The sequence below is a fragment of the Nanorana parkeri genome, unplaced genomic scaffold, assembly GCF_000935625.1.
Source record: "Nanorana parkeri isolate BGI_ZX_2015 unplaced genomic scaffold, ASM93562v1 scaffold509, whole genome shotgun sequence".
In the NCBI taxonomy this organism is placed as follows: Eukaryota; Metazoa; Chordata; class Amphibia; order Anura; family Dicroglossidae; genus Nanorana; species Nanorana parkeri.
In genome coordinates this window covers 845,707-872,227 of record NW_017306777.1, presented here as the reverse complement: position 1 = coordinate 872,227, position 26,521 = coordinate 845,707, and the positions used below count along the sequence as shown (strand labels likewise).

The following is a 26,521-nucleotide window of genomic DNA, read 5'->3' as shown; positions in this document are numbered from 1 at the left end:
GCACTGAAAAAAAAGGGATGCATCAGATGCAGGAGCTGCACATTAGAGAACAGAAGGATTGCTGATGGATGCATGTGAAAGGGACTGGTGATGGAGGAATATTTGGGGGGGGGCAGTATAATATACAGGTAACCTTAGACTTTATTTAACTAACCCCTTTAAGCTGTGCCCACTGTTCAGCACCATGAGCGTAGCTTCCATATGTCCTTGTTTCTTAAATTCTATTTGAGAGATATTGTGCTATTGTGACTTGATTTAAAGTGATATTAAAGTCACAAGGATTTTGAGCTTTTTCAAATCACTTACAATGTATACTAATTTTATATGTTTAAACATTTTAGTTTCCTGCAGAATCAGCTGGTCCCCTGAGCACTGGCCCTTACTTACTATTTTAGAGTGACTCCTTTCTCAAGCAGAGTGCTATGCAGTCACCCTTGTGTGTGCTAGTAAGCTGTGTGTGGCTCCACAAACACACAGACACAGCAAATCAAGTTACTCCCCTCCTTCTGGCCCCCTCTCCTCCCTCCTCCAATTTTCACAATTATTCAGAACTATGTCTTTAAATGGCCTTAGTGTTCCTCTGTTATAATTCTGTACCTTTTTCAACATCAACATCAAACACCTTTGAATTATGCAACATAATCCTGTTTAATGCAAATATATGTATGATGCAAAAGAAAACCAAATGAATAACAACCGTGCAAATATAAGTATTCTAATAATCATTTGAAACTGATTCTTGTGTGAGTTGCAGAAGATTGGCCAAGCATTTTATGAAGCCAGCTTAATGATCTGGAAACATTTTTAGTTTGACAAGAATACCTAATGTATTGCTCATTGTTGAGCCTGACCAGAATTTCTTCATTAATTACCTCATCTGTCTGACTATCCACATCAGCTCTTTGTTATCACTGTCCAGTTAGACTTTGTATCCAATTGATAATTTGATCAAGATCATTTGAGAATAACATATATAGAACACATGGCAACCCCTGAGCATGCAAACATACTACCTGATTGTTTAGTCACATTCCATAGGTTTTTTACATTTGTTTATTATTTCTGTTAATTAAAAATGTACAGTATTGGTATGCATCTATGATTCAGACTATGGTAAGGATCTAATATTCAGAACATATTCAACATGAAAAGATACTCTGAAGTCTATGGCACTCACCCATAAAGGTACAAGCTGGGCCCTGCCAAGGAATTTTGTTTTTCATACTATCACTGCTTGAGTGTTTCAGAGCACCCTTGTGTATAATCTCCTGGTTGTTGTTAAAGGGGTGTTTTGGAAATGCTTAATATTGAGCCTGTGATTCCTCAAGCCACTCTAATTATGCACACCCCTGATGCAATCTAATTATCCATGCTGATCATTCAGAAAGAAATGATTAACTCCCCTGTTTAACCCTTACTGTAGTCTATGAAGAAACATATCCAGAACAATGCATTTCTCAAGAAGTAAAGCTACACAGCACAGTATAATTAGCAAGAGGCTGTAGTCCTGCCCACAGGTCAGCTTGAAATCCTATTTAATCAGGCAAAAGAACAAGCATATCACATTGCAATTAAAGAGATGGCACCACTTTCATCCTCTGAAGGATTGTTTTGTAGTGATGCCATTACAGAGGCTTGTAGACAGGCAAGAAACATCACAATGCTCCCCTTTGACTGCTCCGATGGCAGGCGTACTCACAAATTTTACTCAAAAGAAACTTTGATCAGTGCATTAGAAAGAAGAAAGGTGAGGGAAGTCTGCTGTAAAGATGTCACTCATCTCAGGATCCACTTCTACTGGTCTGCCATTTGACCCTAGTCCGGGACCAGGCATTTTCAAATTCCGGCCCTAGTTCTCTTTCTGTGGATGCTGCAAGTGTAAGACCCATAGATCTAAAATCTGAAATAAAAATTCTGACCACTAGGCAGAGGAAATGACAGGACAATTGGACCAAGAAGTTTTTGTAACAGTACTTTTGGGGAAAAAAAGATCAGCGGAAGAGGAGAGCTGAGATGAGGCATGTAAGCAAACCACAATCCATTGAAACACATTTAGGTTTATGTATTAGGAAGTGCAAAGTGCACTGGCTAAATACAATGTGACTCATGGAAACCAATCGGTTTTCATATTTTTCATGATCTGGATGACAAAAATCTGCAATTTGATTGGCTGAGAAAGAAGAATAAACTTTGCACACAGTCACTTAATTTCATAATCTAGATCAGCCTTTCTCAACCAGTGTGCCGAGGTACCCTGGGGTGCCTTCTACCTTCTTCAAGGGTGCCTCAAAATTTTTGTACAGTGCCATGCTTTCCCATGCGGCCGGCAGGCATCTGTGTGAAGGGGAGCTCTTGATGCGAAGGGGAAACTGATATGATAGGTGGGCTCAGATGTGAAGGGGGCTTGTGATGTGAAGGGGACACTCTGATGTGAAAGGAGTAGGCTCTGGTGTGAAGGGGGGCTCCTAGTATGAGGTGGTAACACTGATGAGAAAGTAGGGGGCTCTGATGTGAAAGGGGAGATTCTAATGTGAAAGGAGGAATTCTCATGTGAAGTGGGGCTCCTGATTTTTCTATTTTTGCATTCCCCCCATAATTAAAATCCATACTAGACCCCTATCTGGTATAAAAATTTTAGGGGGCCACACAATTTTTTTAACGTTTAGATTTTTTACATTTTAGACTGGGGTGCTTTGAGAATTTGCATACTTTTAAAGGGTGCTGTGACTGAATATAGGTTGAGGAATTGTTCTAGATAACAGATTTTTTGGTTAAAAGTTTCCATACTTCCACAGCCCCCATAAATAAGTGAGAAGCAGAACTAAATAAGAATGAGGAAACTAGTTATCACTCATAGTTTGGAATTCTGCCATCTGTATCTCTCGGAACACTCAACCACAGTGACAGCTACAATTCACAGAAATAACTGTGACATACTAGACCACACTCTTCACATGAATTCTGACTTATAAATATTTTCCTCAGGGCACATATAATACTGAAGGTAATATACATAGTCATCCACCCAAAGGCAGTTTGGTTGTATTCTGTTTGGTGATCTTGTATACTGATTCACCAGATAATTGGTGCAGTTATTTTTAACCTGTTGTGTACACGTAATTGAAATCCTTTATTGGTATAAATAGAATAGGGAAGGGCTAAAACATATCTTAGATTCTGCGATTTCCATTGACCCTTTTGAGAAGATTTTTTTTTGATTCTCTGCTCTGGTGACTATATAGGAAGTGAACAGAACCATAGCAATAAAAGCACTTTTTAGTTAGTAGAGATAGAAAAGGATAAATTCTTAATAGGGTTTCTCCCAGCCTTCCCCCCGGGGATAGATGACAAACGTCTCCTCAAACTAGGAGCCCCCAGTAGAGCCAGGGCTCACCATTTTCTTAGTGGTTCCTCATGGCCCACTTCGTTTGCCTCGGCTCCCGACCTCACCTCTCAGCCCCTGGATCCGTGGCGAACTATGCAACTATTCCACTTCTTGAAATCCCTTCCCCCCGGCCCAACTCTCCAGACCATTGTCCCCGTTTGAAGCTGAATGCTCCCGAGAAGGCCCGGCCCGACATACCCTGTCCTTCTGCTACAAACTCCTGCTCTGCGGCAGCACGCCTGACAACCTGTGGTTCCTCACAAGGTGGGAGGAGGATCTGGGGATCCAGTTTGCTCCGGGAGAACGTTCGAAACTTCTCACATTATCTTACCAATCCTCCATCAGCAATAAGTACCAGGAGACCGGATACAAACTGGTCACTAGGTGGTACAGGACACCTCAAATACTGCATTCCATGTACCCCCAGACTCCAGATGTCTGCTGGCGTTGCAGCGCCCCCTCTGCGGACATTCTACATATATTCTGGTCATGCCCTTTGCTCACCACATTTTGGGACCAAGTGCGAACCATCACCCAAAAGTTCACTGACCTCCCGGTCCCTCGAGACCCGGCCTTCTTCCTCCTGCATCATAATGACATACCGACCAAGACATACAAACGATCTGTCGTGCGCCACCTGGTTAATGCAGCCCGAGCGTGCATACCGGCTCGATGGAAAGACCCCATACCGCCCAATATACCCCAATGGCTTGATAGGATAAATGACATATACCTTATGGAAGACCTCACCAGCTCGCTCCATAATACATCAGACAAGTTCGGCAAGACCTGGTTTTACTGAATTGAGTTTCTCCGCTCTCCAGCGTATAATGCCCTGCGCCTGGACTCTGGGTCATGACTTACCAAACTGAATCCCCCTATTGATCCTCTCCCTCTGCTTCACCTGTCCAACCAGCGCCCTGGTCCCCCTCTCCCCTTGTTCCCCTCCTGATCTCACAACCCCTCTTTTCTCCCCCTCTACCCTTTCCCCCATTTCACCCGATTTCATACCCCCCTACAGACCTCTGAGGTAGTGCCGCGACCTGACCCTCCTGTGGGCCTCGGCTCCCCCGCTCCTGACCGGATAACTACCCTGGATCCTTACATACTACGAGGTCCGACAGTAGAGGTCTCGCATTCACGCCCCTATGCCACCATCCGGGTCTAGGCCGCGACACCTACTTTTCCATTGTTCCATATGTGTTTTACCCGTTATGTTTTCCCTACCTGTCCATGATGGATGTATATTTTGAGCAATTGATGACATGTATGTACTACATATTTGGACACCCCTTTGGAAAAACCGTTTTTGTATATGGAAAAATACCATCTTAAATAAAGAATTTACAAAAAAAAAATTCTTAATAGGGTTTCTACGTGTATATGTGCCCCTGGTTGGAAAACTCCCTTCACTTTAAGTGAGGGGCCAAATTTTCCCAACATACACACAAATAACAATAAAAACTCACATTCCACTTTAAATTTCCTTAACACTCTGTACAAGCACAGAGATGTCCAATCATGCCTGATGGTCCTGTTATAATCCAGACTGACATAATAATGATCTATGAAAACTGTGATGCTTTTAACAAAGATTTTATGGAAACTTTGGAAACAACCTGGCGACTTTGGATGGATAGAATGATATTCAGCGTCTGCCAGATTCTCTCTGATATTAGGAGAAGATGCTTGGACCCATTTCTGGGTTCTATTATCCCCTGTACTTTAACCACAAATGCTATATCTCAATTGTTGTGTCAGAAATTATAGTTTAGTGTTAACTGGCTGGAAAATATGTAGGCTCATTTCCAATTCATCTCTCGTTAGTATGCTGTTATGTATATCTTTTGTTATATCACAGTCTGTACTCTCCTTGGAAACATATTAGCCCCCTGCGTGGGGACACAAGTCTGTACAGCCCAAATTTGATATACTTTGATAAATTAACTGGAACTAAATCTTTAAAAGGCAGACTTTGAACTAACTCAGGGGACACAAACTAACTGCTGTGTGGATCGGATATTCATTCTTTTGTCCGGTATTTAAAAAAATTGTTCCCTTACAGTTGAGTTAAGTAAATAGGTAGAGTTTCAGAGATTAGATTTAAGACCAATGCCAATATATGTTTTTATAAATGTACTATTTAATCTGACCAAAGGAATTTGATATAATACATTTCTAGAAATAAATGGCTTTCTAGAGGACATGGTGGCTGAAATGTGAGCTCCTTTGCAATCCCATAAGTCAAGTGCCAGTACATGCAAATCTTTTGTAGGCCTCCCTTGTACTGGTGGTATTGTGGCAGATTACCATTTTCCTATTTTATTAAAACATCCCTGGTTGACAGCTTCTACTGTACATCTTCTAAATGGCCCAGAATCTGAGACTACAAAAATGCATAACTGCACACATGAGAGCTTAAGAGTGAAGCATTATATGAAAATCTCTCATTATGGTGTTAATTAGAATTCGCTTGAGAGTAGCTGTATAGGATTATACAAAACTTAAATTAAATGTAAATATCTAAAGTATATGTAAAGCATGTTTTTTTTTCGTTTTGCACAGAGCAGGGAATAGTTAAAGCCTACCTCCGGGCAAATGTGGCCCTTCTGGCCATCGCTACCCACCACATGACTTTCTGCAGTGCCCCTAATATAAGTGTAATTCAGCCCTGGAGACTGGGCCTGCTGCTTATCGATTTATGTTTACACCCCTGGTGGTGACGGCATTATGGTGCTGTAGTATTCTAAAGCCTTGGCGGACCCCACCGCTGGATAAACAACGGCAATGGGAAGTACCCATGTCACAAAAGCAGTGATGTGAGCTCCCAAAGGAGGACATTCCCCCTCTACAGTCCGGAAGATAGAAGATTTGGGGTTGGCGTGTCACTGCGTGTCTGTGGATTCAGTTGAGTAAAAAGGGCTTTTAGTTATTAATTGTAATAATCAAAGTGATTCATTACTGGGGGTGAGAATGTGTCTGGAGATGAGCTTTAACAACTGTTGGGGAGATTTCCGTTTACTTCCTATCCTAGAGAAACAATAGGAAGTGATTGACAGCTGTCACTGGAATAGGTGTCCCATTAACAAGATTTCCCCTCTATTCCTGTTTCAATAACAACTGTAAGATTTTGGATTGTCGATTACTTTCTGCGTTAGTGACAGTGATCAACAGGACACCTAGAGAGGATGAATCAGAATAGACACAGACAGAGTTTTTAACCCTTTAATACTCTATGAAAGACATAAAGAAAAAAAATATGTTGACTTTAGATACACTTTACCTTGACTTTCTGACTTGCAATATTTCCTAAATGGTCTTAGCAGTTCACTTACCGATTTTACCTGAATTTGTTACTTTCTCCTCAAGTTTATCTTGGCTGAATTGGCATCATATGTTGGCAGATGAGCCAGTTGTATGTGTGTGTTAGATGACCAGTACACAAATTGAATTGTCCCTGTTTGAAGAGTTCATAGAGAGGTCTGTCATGAAAAGTGTCCATTAAAGAAAACAGGAAGTACTTACTCAAGGACTCGCACAGTGTGAGAGTGCTCAGCACACGATGGAGTGATGGAAACAGAAAGCCCACGCTTGCCATCTAATGCAGGAAGAGATACCAGAGTCACTGTATGGGGTGACCGAGAGACTGGAGAGTCAATCACTGGAGTCAATGAGATTTGATAGTAGCATGATCCACTGTGACAAACAAAACAAACGCATATTGTTATGTTTCTTCCTCAAAGTTGTACCATGAAAAAAACCTGCTAAGTAACTAATTTTACTAGTAAAATTGCATTGTTCAGATAGGTCTTCATGCTACGTAGCTGTTAATCTAAAGGAGATCGTGTAGCAATTGTACAAAAAGATTTTAATGCAAGTGCCGAGCTTAACATGGGGAGCTTCCTGAAAGGAGGAGAGTTCAGAGAGATGATCTCATCTGTGTGTCTGATCAATCAATATCCAAACTCCAGACTGAGGCGAGGCCTAGACCATCTAATCTTGCTCGACTGCAGTGCAGTCTGTTTTCCCAAGTTCAGATTTAAATGAAAAAAAAAAACGCTTTGTTTTATTTTTTTAACTTTACATTAAATGACATGTGAAAGTGAATACCTTCTGTTTTAAGAAGGCAATGCTTCACTTAATATTATTAAGCTATATCAGGTCTTTTTGGGCCCCTAACTATAATAAGTTATGCTATCTCATTGTATCAAATACTACTAGACAGTGGTTATGCTGTTCATATGCAATGATGAATTCTAACAAGCTGCATGCCAGTTTGATAAACAGTTTTGTATTTCAGGCTTTCCTTTCATTGCTTTGCTATAACTTGACTACTTTACACAATTTATGGAATAAAAGAATCATTTGCAGGGCTCCAACAGCACCTAAAAGTGTTCTTTGGAAAACTCTTTTTTAAAATTTACTATGAAAATTACAAATAAAAGATCTTCTGATTTAACAAGACAATGCTGCGTCTGCGTATGCAAAAGTGGAGACACTTTTGGTTTATTTTGTTTCCCAACTTATCCAGACTGGATATTCTGTCCATGTACAACAAAGATACATGTAAGGCCAGTGCAGGATGTTGTCTTTAGCCCACATAAAATAGTCTCTTCTGTCTTACCAGTACAACTTGGATCTCTCCACCAGAGCATATGTCTCTCCATCACCAATGAACGAGGCACATCGTGAACACAAGAAGCATTCTGGGTGATACTTGTGCTCTCCCGCTACCTGTGAAAGCAAAAATATGATTGGATGAAAATACTGCACAAGAAGCATCAGTGTTTGAGGCCATCTTTAACATTTCTAAATAATGTATTCTTTCTAACAGATGTTTGTAGGGCCCCTTTCACAAGGTCCGATCAGGATGGGATCTAGGGCTGCAGATGACGATTATTTTCCAAATCGATTAGTTAGCCGATTATTATGTTCGATTAATCGGATTAAAAAAATAAATAGAAAAAGGCTCCAGTGATGGACTACTAGTTTGTATTGAGATTGTAGTCCATCATGGGAGCAAGCTTGGAGCGGAGGAAGTGAAAAAAAAGTGTGGTGTGCAATATAGTACATTATACAGCGGTGCAATACAGAATAACACCAGCTATAGAGGAATACAACAAATCCCCGCAATAATACATTATACAGTGCAATGCAGAATACCATCAGCTATAGAGGAATACAACAAATCCCAGCAATAGTACATTATACAGCAGTGCAATGCAGAATACGACCAGCTATAGAGGAATACAACAAATCCACGCAATAATACATTATAGTATAATGTACTGTTGCTGGGATTTGTAGTCCTCTATAGGTGGTGGTATTCTGCATTGCGCTGCTGTCTAATGTACTATTGTTGACTTAACTATGTTGACTTAACTATTTGTTTTGATAACTATAAACACTATTGCTGGGATTTGTTGTATTGCTCTATAGCTGATTGTATTCTGTATTGCACTGTATAACTTATTATTGCAGGGATGTGTAGTCCTCTATAGCCGGTGGTATTCTGCATTGAGCTGTGTAATGATTATACAGCGCAATGCAGAATACCAGCAGCTATATAGTAATACATCAAATCCCAGCAATAGTATATTATACAACGGTGCAATGCAGAATACCAGCAGCTATATAGGAATACAACAAATCCCAGAAATACATTATACATACAGTGCATAATGTATTTCTGGGATTTTAGATTCCTCTATATCTGATGGTACATTGCGCTTTATAATATACAGCACAATGTACCATCAGCTATAGAGGAATACAAATCCCACATTCCCAGCAATACATTATAGAGCACCATGGGGGGGGGGGGGGGGGGGGAGTGCAGGCTTACCTGAGAAGTCTCCCTGAGATTGTGGGCCTGTCTGTCGGCAGCTGCCTTCCCCCCACACCTGCTCCTCCTTGCTTCATCGTGCCGATCATGGATGGGTGGGCAGCGGCGAGTCCATATGAGGCGGGGAGGAGAAGTGCTGTGCGGCGAGGATAAGTAGCGTGCGGCATTCGGCCTGCGGGGAGCCGCGAGCAGGCCAACTAATCGAAAGTTAACGAATTGAAAATGGAAAACGTCGACAACGTTGTCTATCATCAATAATGATCAACTTAGTCGATTAGTTGTTGCAGCCCTAACGGGATCCCCTGCTGATCAGAATGGATGTCATCGTTGTGACATCCACGCCCTTCTAGTGTTTTCCTCCATCTTGTGATGAAGGAAAAGACTGAAATTGCTGGACCCATGTTGATCTATGGGGAATCAGATGTAAACAGATGGGTTTGTTTACATCATATTACGCACGATCCGTCAATATCAGGTCTGTCAAAACGAAACTCAGATTTTTTTTTTCGGACCAGAGGGACCGGGATGTAAACAGGCACCCATCCATTTAGATCTGGCTGCCCATAGACTATCATTGGGCTTCCTATCAGATCAGCCTGAAAAACTGACAGGTGAAGCTGATTTAGGTGCCACTAGCACATGTATCTTTGACCTTGGGGGCAGACAAAACCGACTAGCTCTTTCATGGTAGTAACCGATTTCTTTGGGCTAAAAGAAAAAAAAAAAAAAGGGTACCACACAAAGTGTGCCATGTTACCTCGTCAATTGGTGGGCATTGTATAGGGTGCTATTACATGTGGTTTGGGATAGATGATTGTCTCTGGGCGCAGGATAGATGCATCCAGGGCCAATCATCTATCCCAAAACACATGTAATCATACCATATATGATTACATGCGGACTACTGGTGACAGATGCAGCTGCTGTCATCCTGACATTTACTTCAATGGGTATAGCGGCATCATCTGAATAGTGATACCTGGCATTCCTGTGGCAGAAATCTGTAGGTTCTTGTTGCAAGAATCTCAGAGTGCCCATGCAAATGCACCCTAAAAGACGTGGTTTATTGTGACACACATTTCCACATTAGCTTCCTTTGCAGCTCTCAGGAATAAGTCCCAAGATATCTCAAAGTCGCAAAAACAAGTTTCTCCTAGAAAATTCTGTCAGGTGCAGTGACCACAGGTCAGAACAGGGAGCAGGTAGCTATATAATGCCCAACATGTGTCACTGAATGTTGGTCCCGCTCTAAACCATGTCTAAATGGTAAAGTATCTCCCCTCAGGGCCCCCAAGCCCAATATATTTTATTAGCCCTGGCCCAGGGGAGCATGCCTCCTGCCGCCCTCAGCCCAGTTTTCCCCTGCACTGGCATTAGCAGACATGTATTTACATTTTCTAACAAGCTGTAACATACTTCACATTGTCTTGAGAAAATGCATTATTTTTGTCTCATATAGGCCTTCATATTAAAAAAGAGAACACAAGGCTGATAAGAGAACCATAGTTTCTAAAAGAGATTTGCATGTATTTGACACTGACACTGTATTAATGAGTCTTCTGAATTTCTGTTGAGACCCTTGTGGCTTTATGCTCTTGGGTCACTTCCAATAAAAATGCAAAATCCAGTTTTAAATTGGCAGAGTGAATAATCATCTACATGTGTATGCCTTTGTGGTCCTGATTGCAGCATTTGGAAGAAAAAATGAATGTTCATTAAGGTTCTCCTTCCAACTATTCCCCCGCCTCCATTCCCTTGATTAAAAACTTGCTCTCTGCAGCAGTGAAGCCACTTTTTAACCTTTATTGTAGGGAATGCCTGACGCACAATAAAGAAACAACAAGTACATATGTATAAGACCTGGGAGAGAGAAAGCAGTTGCTTTTATTATTTATATACGTACCATAACTAGTCCTTTAGTGATATGCTCTGAGCATCCCTGACACATGCCACCAAACCGTGCCCAGTAGTGCTTTTTACAGAAAAGCCTTCCATCCTTTTCATAGTACCGATGGGACAAAGACACACCACAGTCACTGCATCTGTAAACAAAGAATGAGATCACTATTCAAAGCAAATGTGATGTACTTCTTTTAACAAGAACAATTTTCTAAATAAACAAAAATTGTAATTTTCCATGGCTATACCACAACAGACAAGTAATAGCACAAGTGTGGTAAAAATGTATACCACAGTCCTAAGGACACAGAAAGAGGAAATATCCTGGCCACTAACAATGAGAAAAAACAGGCATATCTTTACAGATGCATCTTCGTATCCATGCTGCTGGTGTGCACATAGCAACAACCTACATTTACTTCTACAAAAAAACGTGGTCTGTAATACATATGAAGCTAGGTTATTAAATACAAAGTGCATCCCTTGAAACAAATGTTATAATATTGTAACTGTTGATGCTTGGGTATTTTGTAACCATAAATTGAGTATAGAAAAGAAATGTTCTTGTAACCATGGCAGAGGATCTACATGTTTAATGACATTTTCACCTTCACTTTTAGAATGCTTTATTAAAATAGTTTTTAAAAAAAAGACTAGATAGATAGATAGATAGATAGATAGATAGATAGATAGATAGATAGATAGATATTGTTACCAATGTAATTTTTACTGTATTTTAAAGCACACTTGTCATTACAGAGGCGGCTGGTTGTGTCGGACTTAATACTTCTGAGTCACAGACAAAGAAGGTCTCAAAGACTAGGCATCAATACAACAGTTAAACAACTAGCATTTTTGAAAGACCAGTTTAGCAATTTATTATATTTCTTACAGGTACTTTATACAATACTGACATTTCACACAGCACTGTACATACTTCACAGCAGTCCCTGCCCTTACGCAGCTTACAATCTATCTCACATACATACATGGGTAGATTTAGACAGGAGCCAATAGCAACCAATATATTTCTATGCGGACAGGTTTCCTTAAGCCTAGAAAAACCCTACTGCATTGCAGTAATATGCAGCAATGCACTTTGGTGGACTGCAGTGCATATCATTTTGAACGGTGCCCCAATGCTCGTTCAAAAACACAACACAAGTGTGTAGCAGTGCAACACACACTACCATAATTTGTGATGTTCTGCTAAAAATGGTGCATGCACTTTTATGTGTATTCTTTTGTGTTACATTAATGGACTGCCTCTACCAAATGCAATTTAATGTTCAACAAAACGCGCATTAGTGCAAAATGTTTTAAACACAATGCACCACAACGCAATGGTGTGAATGGGTGCTAATTTACAGGACCTGCAGAACAAAAATATATATAGTCTTGGACTTTCCCATATAAAATGTACCTTACCCACAGGATATAACAAAAATCATAATCGCCATATTCATGTCTACTTATAGTAAAAATTTATAAAAATGCAAAAAAGCTCTACTGAGTACTGATACGTGATTTAGTGCAGTTCCCTATACCAGACACTAGATGGCGCCTTCCGTATGTCACACTGTTCCAGTGTAATGCTGCCCACAACAGGGCCGAATGAAGAGCTGTCAGACTACAAACAGCCAAAAAAGGCTTTTTACCTCTGCTGTGCTTCAAGTTAGTTTATCTGTGCCAAACCAAGAGCCCATTGTCATGTATATATACAATATAGATATGCAATAGGGTATAACTGTCCTCGAAAGTCACACATAATTGTTTAGACTCTAATAATTAAAAATATTTAAACTGGTAAACAAATAAAAATAAATAAAAAGACCTGCCCTAGTGGAGAGATTGTGAAGTCATGAAATGATCCCAAAAAACTAAGCACTGTGCAATATATTTCTTTGAATTAAGAAATACGCAATTCAAGCACAGAGGAGCAAATAGAGACCTGGAACAGCAGTGGGCAGTACAATGATGAACTCAACAAAGCTCAATTAAAAGAGTTAACTGCTAAAAGATAATAGGGTAGGTTACTGGGAAGCTGAATCATATGCTGGGCACTGATATATCCTAAGGGGTTCAGTGGTTATATAATGTATCCCGATCTGAAACCCAAGTCCCACTAAGCCATTACAAAGTCAAGTGATTCTATCTAGGGCTGCAACAACTAATCGACATAATCGATTATAATCGATTATTGAAAAAGTTGTCAACTTTTTCAATCACACTCTTCTGATGGATTCTCTATAATGGTTATAACGGGGCTGATCTTATAAATGGACAATATTCTTTGTAGACTACAAGTTTTGCGGGTGCAGTATGTTGTGCATTTTTTGAGCCTTTGACATGCATTTTCATTGTTACCGATGTAGATTAATTTATGTTCCAATTTAAACCACACAAAAAATGCAGCAACCAGGACTTTTTCCAATCCACCAGACCTGCTATACACCTAAACTGCACAAGTGTGAATAAAGACTTATACCTAGGAGACTGTTAAGTCATTTATACATCCACTTAGAGCCTCCACTGATAGAAGTTCATAAGTACTCTCTATAAGAAAAGGCTGGAAGAATTCAGCCTTGGGCACCAGGTTATACAGTATCTAAGATGTACATTGCAGCTTCATATATTTTTGAATTTCAAACCTAACATTTCCTCATAAAAGTGTACGTACAGACAAAACTTTATTATTAGATTTTTGTGGTTTGTGTAACAGTGGGGAGATAACTTCTCTACTTGGCTTTTGTCGTAGAGAAGAAAATGATGGCAGCTCTTAAATGTTATCACAACAGAAACATATCGGAAATCTTCCAATAGTGACACCCCTGTCCTGTGGACATCTGTGTAAGAGGGGATTTTACCTCACATTGCGCAGATTTCTTCTCACTTCCTGTTCCGTCTCCATGACATGAGGGGAAATGTCCTCAACAGGACACAGACAGCAAAAAATAAACTGCCAGGGGTTTTTACCCCATCCTACCCTATACAAAACTAAAAATAAATGTTGGGTATACATACAGCTTACACTGGATTTCTGCACTCTGTATATACATTATCCATTCTGCAGACACTGCTGTGTGGCAGGATCGAGATTTAAATAAAATGTGTTTACATTTTACAGATCAGTCTTCAGGGTCTGTAATAGAAGGGATTCAGGTGGCTTTACAGTCACCTGATCACTTCTATATGCCAGTAATACTGCAGTACTCCGCCACCACCCAAGCCGCGGTTTTCCCATGCTCACCTGGGATCCGTAGAGGCCTGCATTAAATTTCAGGATTGATAACTGAAGAGAGGCAAGAAGCATCCGTTTCTCGATTTCTTCTGTGTTGTATGAACCTAGAAAAGCTTAGAGCTGTCAGGATTCAGAACTGTAAGATCCTGGCCAATGGGCCAGAAAAACAGCTGTTTGAGTACAGTCTGTATTTAATCAGTTAGAATGAAGTACAGCGGAAACATTAGGGATATAATAGACCCCTAATGTCTCCATAAAGAGGACCTGTCACCAAATATTACTGTCACATAGGGGGTGGGGGGTTCAGCCCCCTTGTGATATTAAGAAAGTTAAGTGAAAAAAAGTAGAAAAATAAAGTTTAATAAATCAAATAAAACGTTTAAACTCCCCTCCCCGCACATATGGATAGAAACGCACATGTAGGGTATATGTACGTGGTGATTAAACAATACATATTAGGTATTGTCAAACATGAAAGAGTGAGAGGAAAAAATGATGGTTAACTTTAAACGGATGAGCTGTAAAGTTTTTTTGTGGTTGTGTGCAATTTAATTATATTTTTACTGAAACTATAGATTTGATAAACTGTTGTGCTAATGTCTTCTATGGGTCCTCTGGTTTCAGAAAATATATAATATTTTGGGGTTTTGTATGTTTTCAAGTTACATAGTTAGTCAGGTTGAAAAAAAGACACATGTCCATCGAGTTCAACCTATAGAGATATGAAAAAAACCCAGAAAAGCCTAAACAGAACACTATACCCACAATTACCCCCTGTTGATCCAGAGAAAGGCAAAAAAACCCCCTTCAAAGCATTGTTCAATTTGCTCCAACAGGGGAAAAAATTCCTTCCTTATCCCATAAGGCAATCGTATATTCCCTGGATCAACTATCTCTGATGCTTAATCAACCTATGAGAGCTTGTTCACACCAAATGCAGACCAGATCTGCATGAGTTTCTGCACACGCAGTGCAGTATGTTTTGCTGCATTTTTTTTCCAGCCTAAAATGGGCTTTCAGTGCGTTCCAGGGTGTTTGCATGAATTGTTGATGCATTTGCATGCGTTCCAGAGCAGGACAAATAGGGCTTGCTGCAGTTTTTTTACATGCTCTGGAACTGAACACTGAGGTGTGAACTAGAGCCCAAAATACCATTGGAATACATTGGACGCAGTTTTGATCCGTTCTGCAACTGCTCTGTCCGGCTCCTGGAACGCGCTTGGTGTGAACTAGCCCTGAGAACTCAATATCCAGCAATATTCTTTACATTTAGGAATACATCCAGATTTTTTTAAAAACAAGATAAAAATAAATATTGGCATGCATGCGCAAAATGGGAAAGGCAAAAGGGTTAAAGGATGATTACATGCAGCGAGTGATACCAATCACTCAGCTACTAATGCACTCTAGCACTCTGTTGCCGGACTAAAATTAGACATTTCAGTAACTGTACCTTAATCTGTAGTCAAAGAAAACACAGACTACTTTGCAGTAGAAGAGCAAATGTGGTGTATATACTGAAGCCTATGCTTTTAGCCTCCAATCTCTCTGCTTCCTACACAATCACAAACTACATTTTAAAGGAGAACTATGAGGTGAGTGACTTTCATAGTTCGAGCCGACGTTTGATAATGAAACTATCACACGTCGGCTCAATAGATCGGGAAGTGAGCGAACACATACCGTCGCTCGCTCACTTCTCGATCATGTCCCTGCAGAGCCGTGACTGTCACTCACCGCTCCCTGCAGGGATTCCCCCCTCTCCGAACCTCCAGCGCTGACTGGAGGAACAGAGAGGGGGCGGGTACAGCTGGCTCTGCCTCTGGATAGGCAGAGCCAGCTGTCACTCACGCAGCTGGGTGGATCTCGACAGTAATGTCGGGATCCGTCCCGAATGCGGCGGTCTCAGTATACCACGAGCTGTAGCTCGCAATATACTGAGATTTGGGTCACGGGAGGACGCTAGTTTATGTTCTCCCGTGACTCTTAGGAGAACCATGGGGAAAAACACTTACCCCATAGTTCTCCGTTAAGGCTGCAAGAAACATATTAGTATTGCCTTTTTTTATATAAGGGTTTCTGCATGTGCTGTAGTGAGGAGGGTGCTCCAACATCACCAGCACATGTATTCCCAGATTACTAGGAAAAAGGAGTGTGATGGACAGGTGTACTATAACAATGCCCAGATGAATTACTCAACCACTAAGTAGGTAAAATGTGCTCCCTAAATGTATCTCAATGCCTCAAGTACTGTTAAACCATCCATTAAAAAAAGTACATCTCACTTCAAAACACACAGCACATCTTCCATGAACAATATATATATCAAAAGGCCTCCTTTACTGTATTTTGCATATGTCAGAAGCTGTAGTACACAGCTTTTAAAACGTTTACCTTGTATTGTAGAAATCTCCCTCACTCTGTGTCCCTGACACAGGGTCTCCCCCAATTTTTTTATATCATCATGACAGCCAGCAATATTTGTTTTCTGATCTTTCAATAAAGTTTATTTTCATTGCAAGCATGCAAGTTTACCCTACAGGGTGCTCAGTAATTCTGACATATGCAAAATACAGTAAAGGAGGCCTTTTGATAATCTGTCAAAAGGCCTGTTAATCTGTTAAAAAGGAAATAATGGTTTGGGGTCAACTTTCTCAGCTTGTTAATATTTAACTATGTATACAATTTTTATGTTGGAAGTGTACATTTCATACAGGGTTCACACATGATGATGGATTTGCAGAGCATTATAAGAGACCACAAAAAAAGCTATTTGCCTTCAGAAATTCTGTTAAATATGCAGGGAGGGGGTGAGTTCCTCCTCTAAGTTACTCAATTGAGTGTATAGTATAAATTGGAACTATTTAGCTTAGTAAACCCCAGGGTTATGTTTCAATAGGCTGCTATAATCAGACTTTTTCTGATTCTTTTTTTTTGGTAGAACTTTATTGAATGTCACAAGTGACATTTCATTCAATTCTATGGGCACAGCACGTTCGGGGTAATGTAGTATGTGTGTTGTTGTTTTCGCATGTAGGCACACACGATGCGTATTTACGTTTATAAGTGTGTGCACGTGGGGGCGGGGGTCTTAAAAAAAATTTTGGGTGATTTTTTAAATGTTTTTTTTTTACTTTTTTTTTTACACTTAGTTTGATTGCTATCACATAGGTGGATAACCAGCCCCCTATCTGATAGCCAATATACACTGACAGGTCCTCTTTATAGAGACATCAGGGGTCTCTAAGGCTAGGGCTACGCCAGAGAAATAAGAAATGACAGCTAAAGGAGGAAGTGGTGTAATATACTGTGCCGGTCCTCCGCTGTCCCTCCTGCGAGCCCGGGATAACCGGCAGCGACGGGTGAGGAGGGAGTGTGGCAGCAGACGGGGGCCTCCGCATTGCACAGTCATACAACGCTTGTATATAACAGCTGGTAACGGCTGTTAGATTCCCGTCGGGGTCCTGTTTGCGCTTGCCCGCTAGGGGGGCGTGTGCAACCAGGAAGTAAATCACGTAAATGTACGTCCACCCACCGGGAAGCATCCGCTGTCCGTCTGTAATTTTACAATGGGCGGACGGCAAGCAAACTTATACCCATACAGTAAGTTACAGCTAGGTTATAGCTTATTCTTTTTATTTGCCCAGGAATTCAGGTTAAAATTCAAGTATAGCGACACTTTAACTACGAATGTACTGCTTCTGCTTAGCATTTGAGCACCAAATTATACTGTGATCCTCAGAGGACAATTCTCCCACCTATGACCAGCCTGACCCATAGCAACTAATCAGAAACCTCTCAGATTACTGTATCTCAGATCATTGTATCCTCCACTATGGTATTAAATAAAACAAAGTACTTAATAGCTTTAAATTATTTTCTACCAAAATAATAATTTTGATATTTCAGTTAGTCTTTAATGACAGAAGCAAAAGTTACCATGCTGACTCAGAAAATGAAATAATTATTCTATTGACACAGAGAAACACTGTGCCTTTAAGAGACAGCAGTGTCATCCCATTGTCCTGGTTCATGCCGAGACCGCGCTGGCCAACCATAAGTAACCATGGGAACTTGCATTACAGCAGTCTGTAGCTCTCCATGTGCATTCTACCAGCTCATGTGTCTTAACATGGACAATATTGCACTCTGCAAATCTAGCAAGTGAAACGTTGTGCACACACTCCTATTAGCAGTTACAATGCAAGTATCAGTGAATGATTCATTTGTGTTTGCATAAAAACAAATAATATGTGTCAATGTATCTTGTGATGATACATTCCTACAAAAACAAATTCCCTTTTGCATCATACTGAAATCAATGTGCTTCTAATAGGATGGCGGGCACAAGGAGTTAAATCTCCCTTCAGCAAATCTGCAGGCTAGCCCTAGCCTATGAGGACCCATATGGGACACATACAACATCACCTTATTCCCCTGGGCTCAAGCCGCATTTTGTAGTTGCCTCTTATATTTTAAACTACTGAATGGGGTCATTCAAAACACATTAACATCCCAATTTCACATAATTCTTCCTTCCAGTGTGTTTAGCGCGATGAAGCTCTAAGGATAACAGTTTTCTGGAGTGCCAAGTTAGATATACATAGTAGCAAAAAAAGTAAATATATAGGTGATACCTATGTATACACACAAACCTATGACTACCATGTAAACTAAAAAAGAAGGAAAAAGGAAATCATTGAAGAATGCCCAGGTATAAACAAAAATACACCATACACTATCATAATGCAGACAAAGAGTTAATCCTGTGTAACCTTTGCTTAGTGAAATAAAAGACTCTCCATAAACAAGAAGTGATATTGCATATTATGAACAGGAAGTGGTTTGTCTGGTTTTCTCTGTAGTTGTGTAGTAGAGTAAAACATATTTGCATCTGCTCGCTCTCTCTTTTAAAAAAAAATGTATTAAACAGGTGACAAAGTCACCATTGTTTTGCAGAATATTCCCCAATTATTAATAAGGAAGTAAACGTGATTGCTCCTTTTAAAATGTCCCAAGACAAGGACCACCAGTAGGCACTCTGGATGCAATATATATATTGAATTAAGAGACCAATATAACAGAGTGAAAGTGTGTCAACGTCAAGCCTAAAAGGGATTTAGAGCTTCAGTCCCCTGATACATGTAAAGCTCTACTGACCCAGCACATGGCTTTGTGTGGCATTGAGAAATATTTCACACATAACTCCTAATCCCACACACAGGCCAGTCTGTCAGCACCTCTTTGTTGTGTTCGACAGCTGATATCATGCTTGTGCTATGCCGCTGAAGCTACTTGGAATTTTATGCATACATTTATTGCTAAAAATATTACTAGACTTCAAGAACATCTGTTTAAAAAGGTGCAATTGTGGAGAGTACCTAATATGTTGCCAGAACTTTGCTTCCGCTGCTCCTTCCAGCACTTCACCAATTTAATGATGCAGGTCTGGTGCATGTGCTGCCTACGGAGGAGGAATTTCCTTAAAAGCTATTGGATGTGCTTGGTGCATGCACCAAGGAGTTGACAGGGCAGGTGAGGACTGGGATGGGGAGCATTTGCTTCCCTGGGTCAATACTAATAACACATATTGGGCTGGTGACCCTGAGTCAAGATTTCAGACAACAATCGGAGAGTAATCTGCAGTCATTGACTAGCTGGCCAATATATAGCTACAGACGTTCAGACCTGCAACTACATCTGTCAGAGGAAAGTCTTCCAGCACAAGCTTCTTTTGTGGCTCTGAGATATACTGAGAGCCACATAGAAAGCTGATGTTGGAAGATGTTAAATGGTTTGCAACAATAAGCCATGTATTTTAGATACACCCATCTTTTTAGGGCTGCAACAACTAATCGACATAATCGATTATAATCGATTATTGAAAAAGTTGTCAACTTTTTCAATCATCGATTAATCGGCTTCCGATTGGTTTAACCATGCCCACCATGCCAGAGATTACTATTATCTTCTATAGCATTTCCTGTCTGCTGATAAAGCATGCACCAGACTTCCTTTATTTAAAAGTGGTAATTAGGCCCAGCGCTGGACACAGCAATAGAACATTTTAAGTACCATGTGTATTTACACTGTTTTGCGCAAAGTTGGGCCATTCATGAGTAGTGATAAACAAGTACAACTGTCCTTTAAAGTGTTAATAACGTTAGTGTGCAAACAAGCAAATAATTCAAGAACTTCTCTTAGGTAATCGAAGGAGGTAGTGGGCAGTGATCATTTCTAACCCACAGTTGACTTCCTGTTCAGTAATTCCATGGCGTATCTCATGTTCCTTTATCTTAAAACGGCCATACCACCCACCCCTATGCTAGAAATATTTATAACCATTATTAGTAGCATGCATTAACATCTAGGCAGTTCCCAGAAGTAGCTGAATTAAACGGACACTTAACTCAGAAGTTAAACCATAATAATACATACAAGTACAATAACTATTAACAAAAAATGGGGAAGAAAAGTAGCCACCCCCCAGCAGGAAGGACAGTGTTAGCATAAAATCAGAGATGATTTGTGGATCTACAGGTGAGTGATACACAAATAACATATATTTTTGTTAATAGCTAAGGTACTTGAATGTATTTTAAAAGTTTAACTCCTGAGTTTAGTGTCACTTTAAACACAGGATTGTTGTATAAATCCATTAGGCCTGCTCATATCTCTGCTATGCAGTGCTTTAAGGAACAGCCTGAGCAAATTTTACTGCATCAATGTGTTTTGGGGGCCAGTGAATTAAAGGAGAACTTTGAGGTGAGTGATTTTCAGTCAACCTCATAGTTCGAGCCGACGTGTGACAATGAAACTGTCACACGTCGGCTCAAAAGATCGGGAAATGAGCGAACACATACCGCCGCTCGCTCACTTCTTGATCATGTCCCTGCAGAGAGCCGTGACTGTCACACACGGCTCCTTGCAGGGATTCCCCACTCCGATCTTCCAGCACTGACTGGCGGACCGGACGGGTACAGGGTGCTATGCATCTAGATAGGCAGAGCCAGCTGTCAATCACGCAGCTGGGTGGATCTCGACAGTAATGTCAGGATCCGTCCAGGTTGAGGCGGTCTCAGTATACCGCGAGCTGTAGCTCGCGGTATACTGAGCTTTGGGTCACGGGAGGACGCTAGTTTGTGTCCTCCCGTGACCCTTAGGAGAACTATGGGGAAAAACACTTACCCCAAAGTTCTCCTTTAATGGTGTAGTAGAAAAGTGTTACTGTGTTTAGCAACAAGGCACATTATATGACCAGCTGACAGATTAATTTTAATTCTTCTCAGGCATGAGCATACAAAAATACATGCAAGGAGAAGCATCAAAATGCACATCAACTCACTTCACAAAAAACATCTATGCTTCACAACACAAACTATGACAGCAGTACTCACAGAAAGTAAACAGAATCCATTTGTACTTGTGTAACTTCATTACAGGATACCTGTCAAGGAACTAAACTTTCTTTCTGAAAATGTTAGTTCCCTTTAATAGTTTCTAAATCACTGAGCTGGGCTAAAGATAGGATTAACTTGCTGCAAGCTTATTTTGGGTCTGGGACTCAAAAGTCTTGACATAGCCAGGAAACTATTATTATCAGAAGGACGTGATTAATGGGGTACTTAAAGTCGATGGGCTTTTGTTCCCTTTAAATGGCTTTTGCCTTCCTTCAAAAGTCTATGGGCTTGCAAAACTCACTTAACGTAGGCCAAATACAAATCAGAAAGAGGTTAACTGCAGGTCAAGTGCACCTGTCAATGAATTCTGAATGATCTCAGAAGCGTCTGAACTGATGTCACACTGATGCCATCAACCCAAGCTCGAAGCCCGTCTACACAAACCCTGTTAATTCCAGACAATGGCTACAAGTTACTGTACTTATTTTTTTGGCCAGAATTACCTGTTTATGGAAGTTTACTGATCATTTTAAACATCCTTTGAAAGAAATCTTTCATTATGTCCAACATCCCGCCAAAGTGTTCATGTACCTTTTATTTAACCACTTGCTGTCCGGAGCAATTTTCTTAATATTTGCACACATGATAAAATATTAATTTTTGGCTAGGAAACAGCATAAATCCCCCAACAATTAAATATTTTCTGAAAGCAGAGGCCCTACAGAATAAAAAAAAATGCTAGTGGCAATTTTTTATGTTGAACGGTATTTGCGCAAATGCTTATCAAGTGAGTATTTTAATTATAAAACACACTTAAATGAAATTTAGTGCACAGAAACAGAACATAATACCCAATTCTTGGTAAAATATAAAAGATGGGGTCAAGTCGGGTGAATAGATACCAAACATGTCAAGCTTTAAATTGTGTACCCCAAATTTCCCATAGGCGACATTTTAAAATCTTTTACTGCTGATCAGTTAAGTGTTAACAGTGATTGATGGACCTAGAATTATTGCTCACACAAAAATTGTGGCTAAATGTAACATGTGTGGCACAATTTGTTTTTGCACGCAGACACACACAGATCTGCTTCACCAGCTTCTTCTCCTGGCTCTAAGAGCCGGAGAATGTACACAGTGACACGAAGGAGAGATCAGCGGCTAGAAGCCTGCTGATCTCTTTCCGATCTGTCAGGGGAGACCGGCCGTGCCGGTTCTGCACGGAGGACAGCGGATCCCGGGGAAGCCGCTGGCGATCCTGGAGGGGGGACACACAGCGCCACACCGTACAAACGTTTCACAGCTGTGTTCTTGGTATAACCACTTCTAGCGGATGACGTGTATTTACATAAATCCGCTAGTAGTGGTTATAAAGCTTTCGCTGCTACCCCTACCAACTCAAACGCCACTGCTTGTTCAGAATATGCAAATATTTTATGTTGTATAGTCCGGGAACAGATTTAGTATAACTAAAGCCAAATTTGTTTAGTTTTGGACAAAGAGACGGGGGAATGGTTAAAAACCCCTGTCAGGTTTTTAAAAAAACTTTTTGTTTCCTAATGGGGAGACCTTTTTTATTTCCTGTTCCATACAAAGCAGGAAGTCAGAAGAAAACTCTCCAAAGTGAGGAAAATCCCTTTTGAGATAGTTCTCACTGAAAGAAGTGTCCCCATTGAAGATTTTTTTCATCATCCCTGTTGTTTCGATGACAATTACCACCAGCACACATAGAAAATGGAAATCTCCCTGCAGGAACAGATAGTTTTTTTAACTTATGTATGTTAGGACTGGATAAATATTTAAACCTTTGAGGAAATTACCAGAGATGGTATTATTAAAAATGAAGATACTATAATACAGTGACATTTCCAATCCCATACAATACTGACTTTAGACCCCGGCAGATTCTGCAGAAGCACTCCCTTCTCTTTTATATATACAGTAAACTCCCCATTATCTGGCATTCAAGCAACCAGAACTCTCAAGCAACCAGAAAAAACAAACCGAGGACATATGTCAATTTGTTTTGCAAGTTGCTTGACAGACACGCACACACTAAAAAAATTTGTTAGCAATGTTAGCAAGTAAATTTATTCAGTTGCTAACAAAATTCTCTGTTTTCATCTTGCTGCCGCTGACAGCTAGACTCGGCAGCTGGTAGGTGAATGTAAACAATGGGCGTGTGCAATAGCCAGCCTGCTCTTGGCTATGGCAATTTGAAATAGCCAATAGGAGAATCTACCCAGCAGATAAATGGGGCAGTTATCTGGCATCTACCCATCCCCATGGGTGCCGATAACTGGGAGTTTACTGTATAAGGTGATACCAGAGCTCATGTGAAAATACAACTCTGCATTTTTTCAGGCACACAATGCTCCACTAAACTGTTGAATTGTCATCCCTTTCACTTAGAAGACATACTAAAAGACTGCTTGCAGGAGGAAATGTAGGAGGAGCCCACCCTATCAACAGATTCTAGAGGCTGTACAGTCATAATGAGACTTTCACAATGATATTATGCCATTAAAATAAAATTGGTCTTTAAACCAGAGTCCTAAACCACCACTTTAAAGCTTGGCATTCTGAGATACTGGAACTATATTTGCACACTGATGAAACATTTGTAGCAAATAAATGAAACAAGATGAGAATTTATTAGCAGTCAATGTGGGAAACATTGGACAGTGCAATAAAGTCATCTGAAAGGCCACAAAAGGGGGGAAAACAGCTGATAGCAATTGCCTTTGTCTGCAAACCTAGGATGCAGAATCGAACTGGATGGTTAATTACTGTACTCCTGCCTCCCGCTCCTTCGTTAATGACCCAAAAGTGGTACCACATGTTTGGGTCATCCCCATGGAAGAATACTTTTCTAGGGTGGGAAGCTGTTTATAGCTCAAGACAAATAACACCCAGAATGCTATTTGTATAATACTGCTGCACTGAGAAATAGAACTCCAGGCAAAAGTGTTCTTAACCCTTGCAGTGGGGCTATCCCACTCATTTTTGTCTAGGTGCTAAAAAAAAAAGTTATACTCACTGGCTTGCTCTTAGACCGATCCCTGGAGCCTCTCTCCCCCTCTGCTGCAGCGGTCTAAGGATTCTTGAGTCATCACCTGTATAGGATGTGAGGATGCCAAGGGACATACTAGCACCTAGACAAAAACGAGCCCCCACTTCAAGGCTTAAGAACACTTTTGCCCGGAGTTCTGCTTTAAAGGGATTTTGCCCTCATCATGCTCCTTTGCTGGAAATCTGGGCAGCACTCTTACCTAACAATCACCTCCTTTCCCAACACACACGCACACACACTACATCAATCAGATGTTTTCTTAGAAAGGCCACTAAGTTGGTGCTATTCTTTTTTCCTTTGGTGGTCCCATTGCTGGATCATACTTTCTTATTATGAAGAAAACTGAACAGCTCTGTGTGGTGTTACCCTTAGAGCTGCTTAACAGTGCTAGTTATGCATCTGATTAGATGATATTTGAAATGGAAAGACGTCAATTAATGTGAGGCAGACAGGGAGAGGCATGTATCTTCTACTTTCTTTCAGAAAGTGGCAGACCCCTTTAAAAATAAGTAAGCAAAAAGTATTCCCCATTTTTCAGATAAGAAAATGGGGGAAATTTTCAGTACAAGTGTAGTATTCATTAGGCACTTATCTGGCGCAAATGATGACTGCTACATATTTATTAACAAATTTGCAGCAAACCTTTTTGATTTGAAGCACCTGCATGATTACATTATCATGTGAAGGCCCTCTGTCATAGTTCCGTACATGGGTATCAAATTGTACATTATTATGTGACATCCTGCAACCAGTCAGACTTGAAAAAGACAAAATTATATGCCACACCTACTCTATCTTTGGTAGGCCATAGCCTAGCCCTTGGCCATCCAAACAGTGGTTTTCCCCTCAAATCTACTCTACCAGTCTGAGTAGAGCAGATGATTTTAAAGGATGGAGAAAGTATTATTTGATTAGACAGAATTAGCTTGCAGTGATACAATGTTACAGTCTCCTTCATCTGAACTGTTCGGTCTCATTCATCTGAAACATTCCTTCTTTCAGTCTTTTTCCTGAAGGTAGGATGAAGAAATATGAAGGTGCTCATGCAAAAACATCCGAAATTCACATTTATAATTAGCAATTTGAAATCTAAAGCACAATGCTAGCCCTTTTTAAACAGCTCCAGTTTTACTTAAAGTGACATTAACCACTTCAAGACATGGTGTTTAGACCCCCTCCCTGGCCAGGCCATTTTTCAGTGTTCAGCACTGCAGTACTTTGACTGACGTTTATTCCATCATGCAGCGCTGTACTGAAATGAATTTTGTACCATTTTTTGGGGACAGATAGAGCTTTATTTTGGTGGTGTTTAATCACCACTGGGGTTTTTATTTTTTACTATATTAAGTAACAATTATTGAAATTTTTGTGAAAAAAAAGTAATTTTTTTTCATTATGTTAGGAAACAATGATTATTACCCATATTTTTGGTAAAATATAAAAGATCGGGTCACGTCAGGTAAATAGACACCAAACATGTCAAGCTTTAAAATTGCGCGCGAAATCGCAAAAAAACTACCATACCCAAAACTGACCATAGGCGGCGCTTTAAAAGCTTTTACAGCTCATCAGTTTAGTGTTATCAGTGATTGATGGCCCTAGAACTATTGCTCTCATTCCGACGTTCGCGACGATATGTAACATGTGCGGCGTAATGGGCGAAATCGTCGTTTTCGCA

General features: G+C 40.4%; 1 protein-coding gene across 1 annotated transcript in view; it reads right to left on the bottom strand.

Annotated features, from left to right (window-relative positions):
- Window positions 1–26,521, bottom strand: part of LIMK1 (LIM domain kinase 1) — a 95,019-nt gene that overhangs the window by 23,067 nt on the left and 45,431 nt on the right. Inside the window, exons 3-5 of the mRNA XM_018561241.1 lie at window positions 11,134–11,272; window positions 8,010–8,119; window positions 6,911–7,081 (exon numbers count right to left, since the gene is read on the bottom strand). Of these exons, the coding sequence (XP_018416743.1) occupies window positions 6,911–7,081; window positions 8,010–8,119; window positions 11,134–11,272 (420 nt within the window). The remainder of the gene's footprint in view (window positions 1–6,910; window positions 7,082–8,009; window positions 8,120–11,133; window positions 11,273–26,521) is intronic.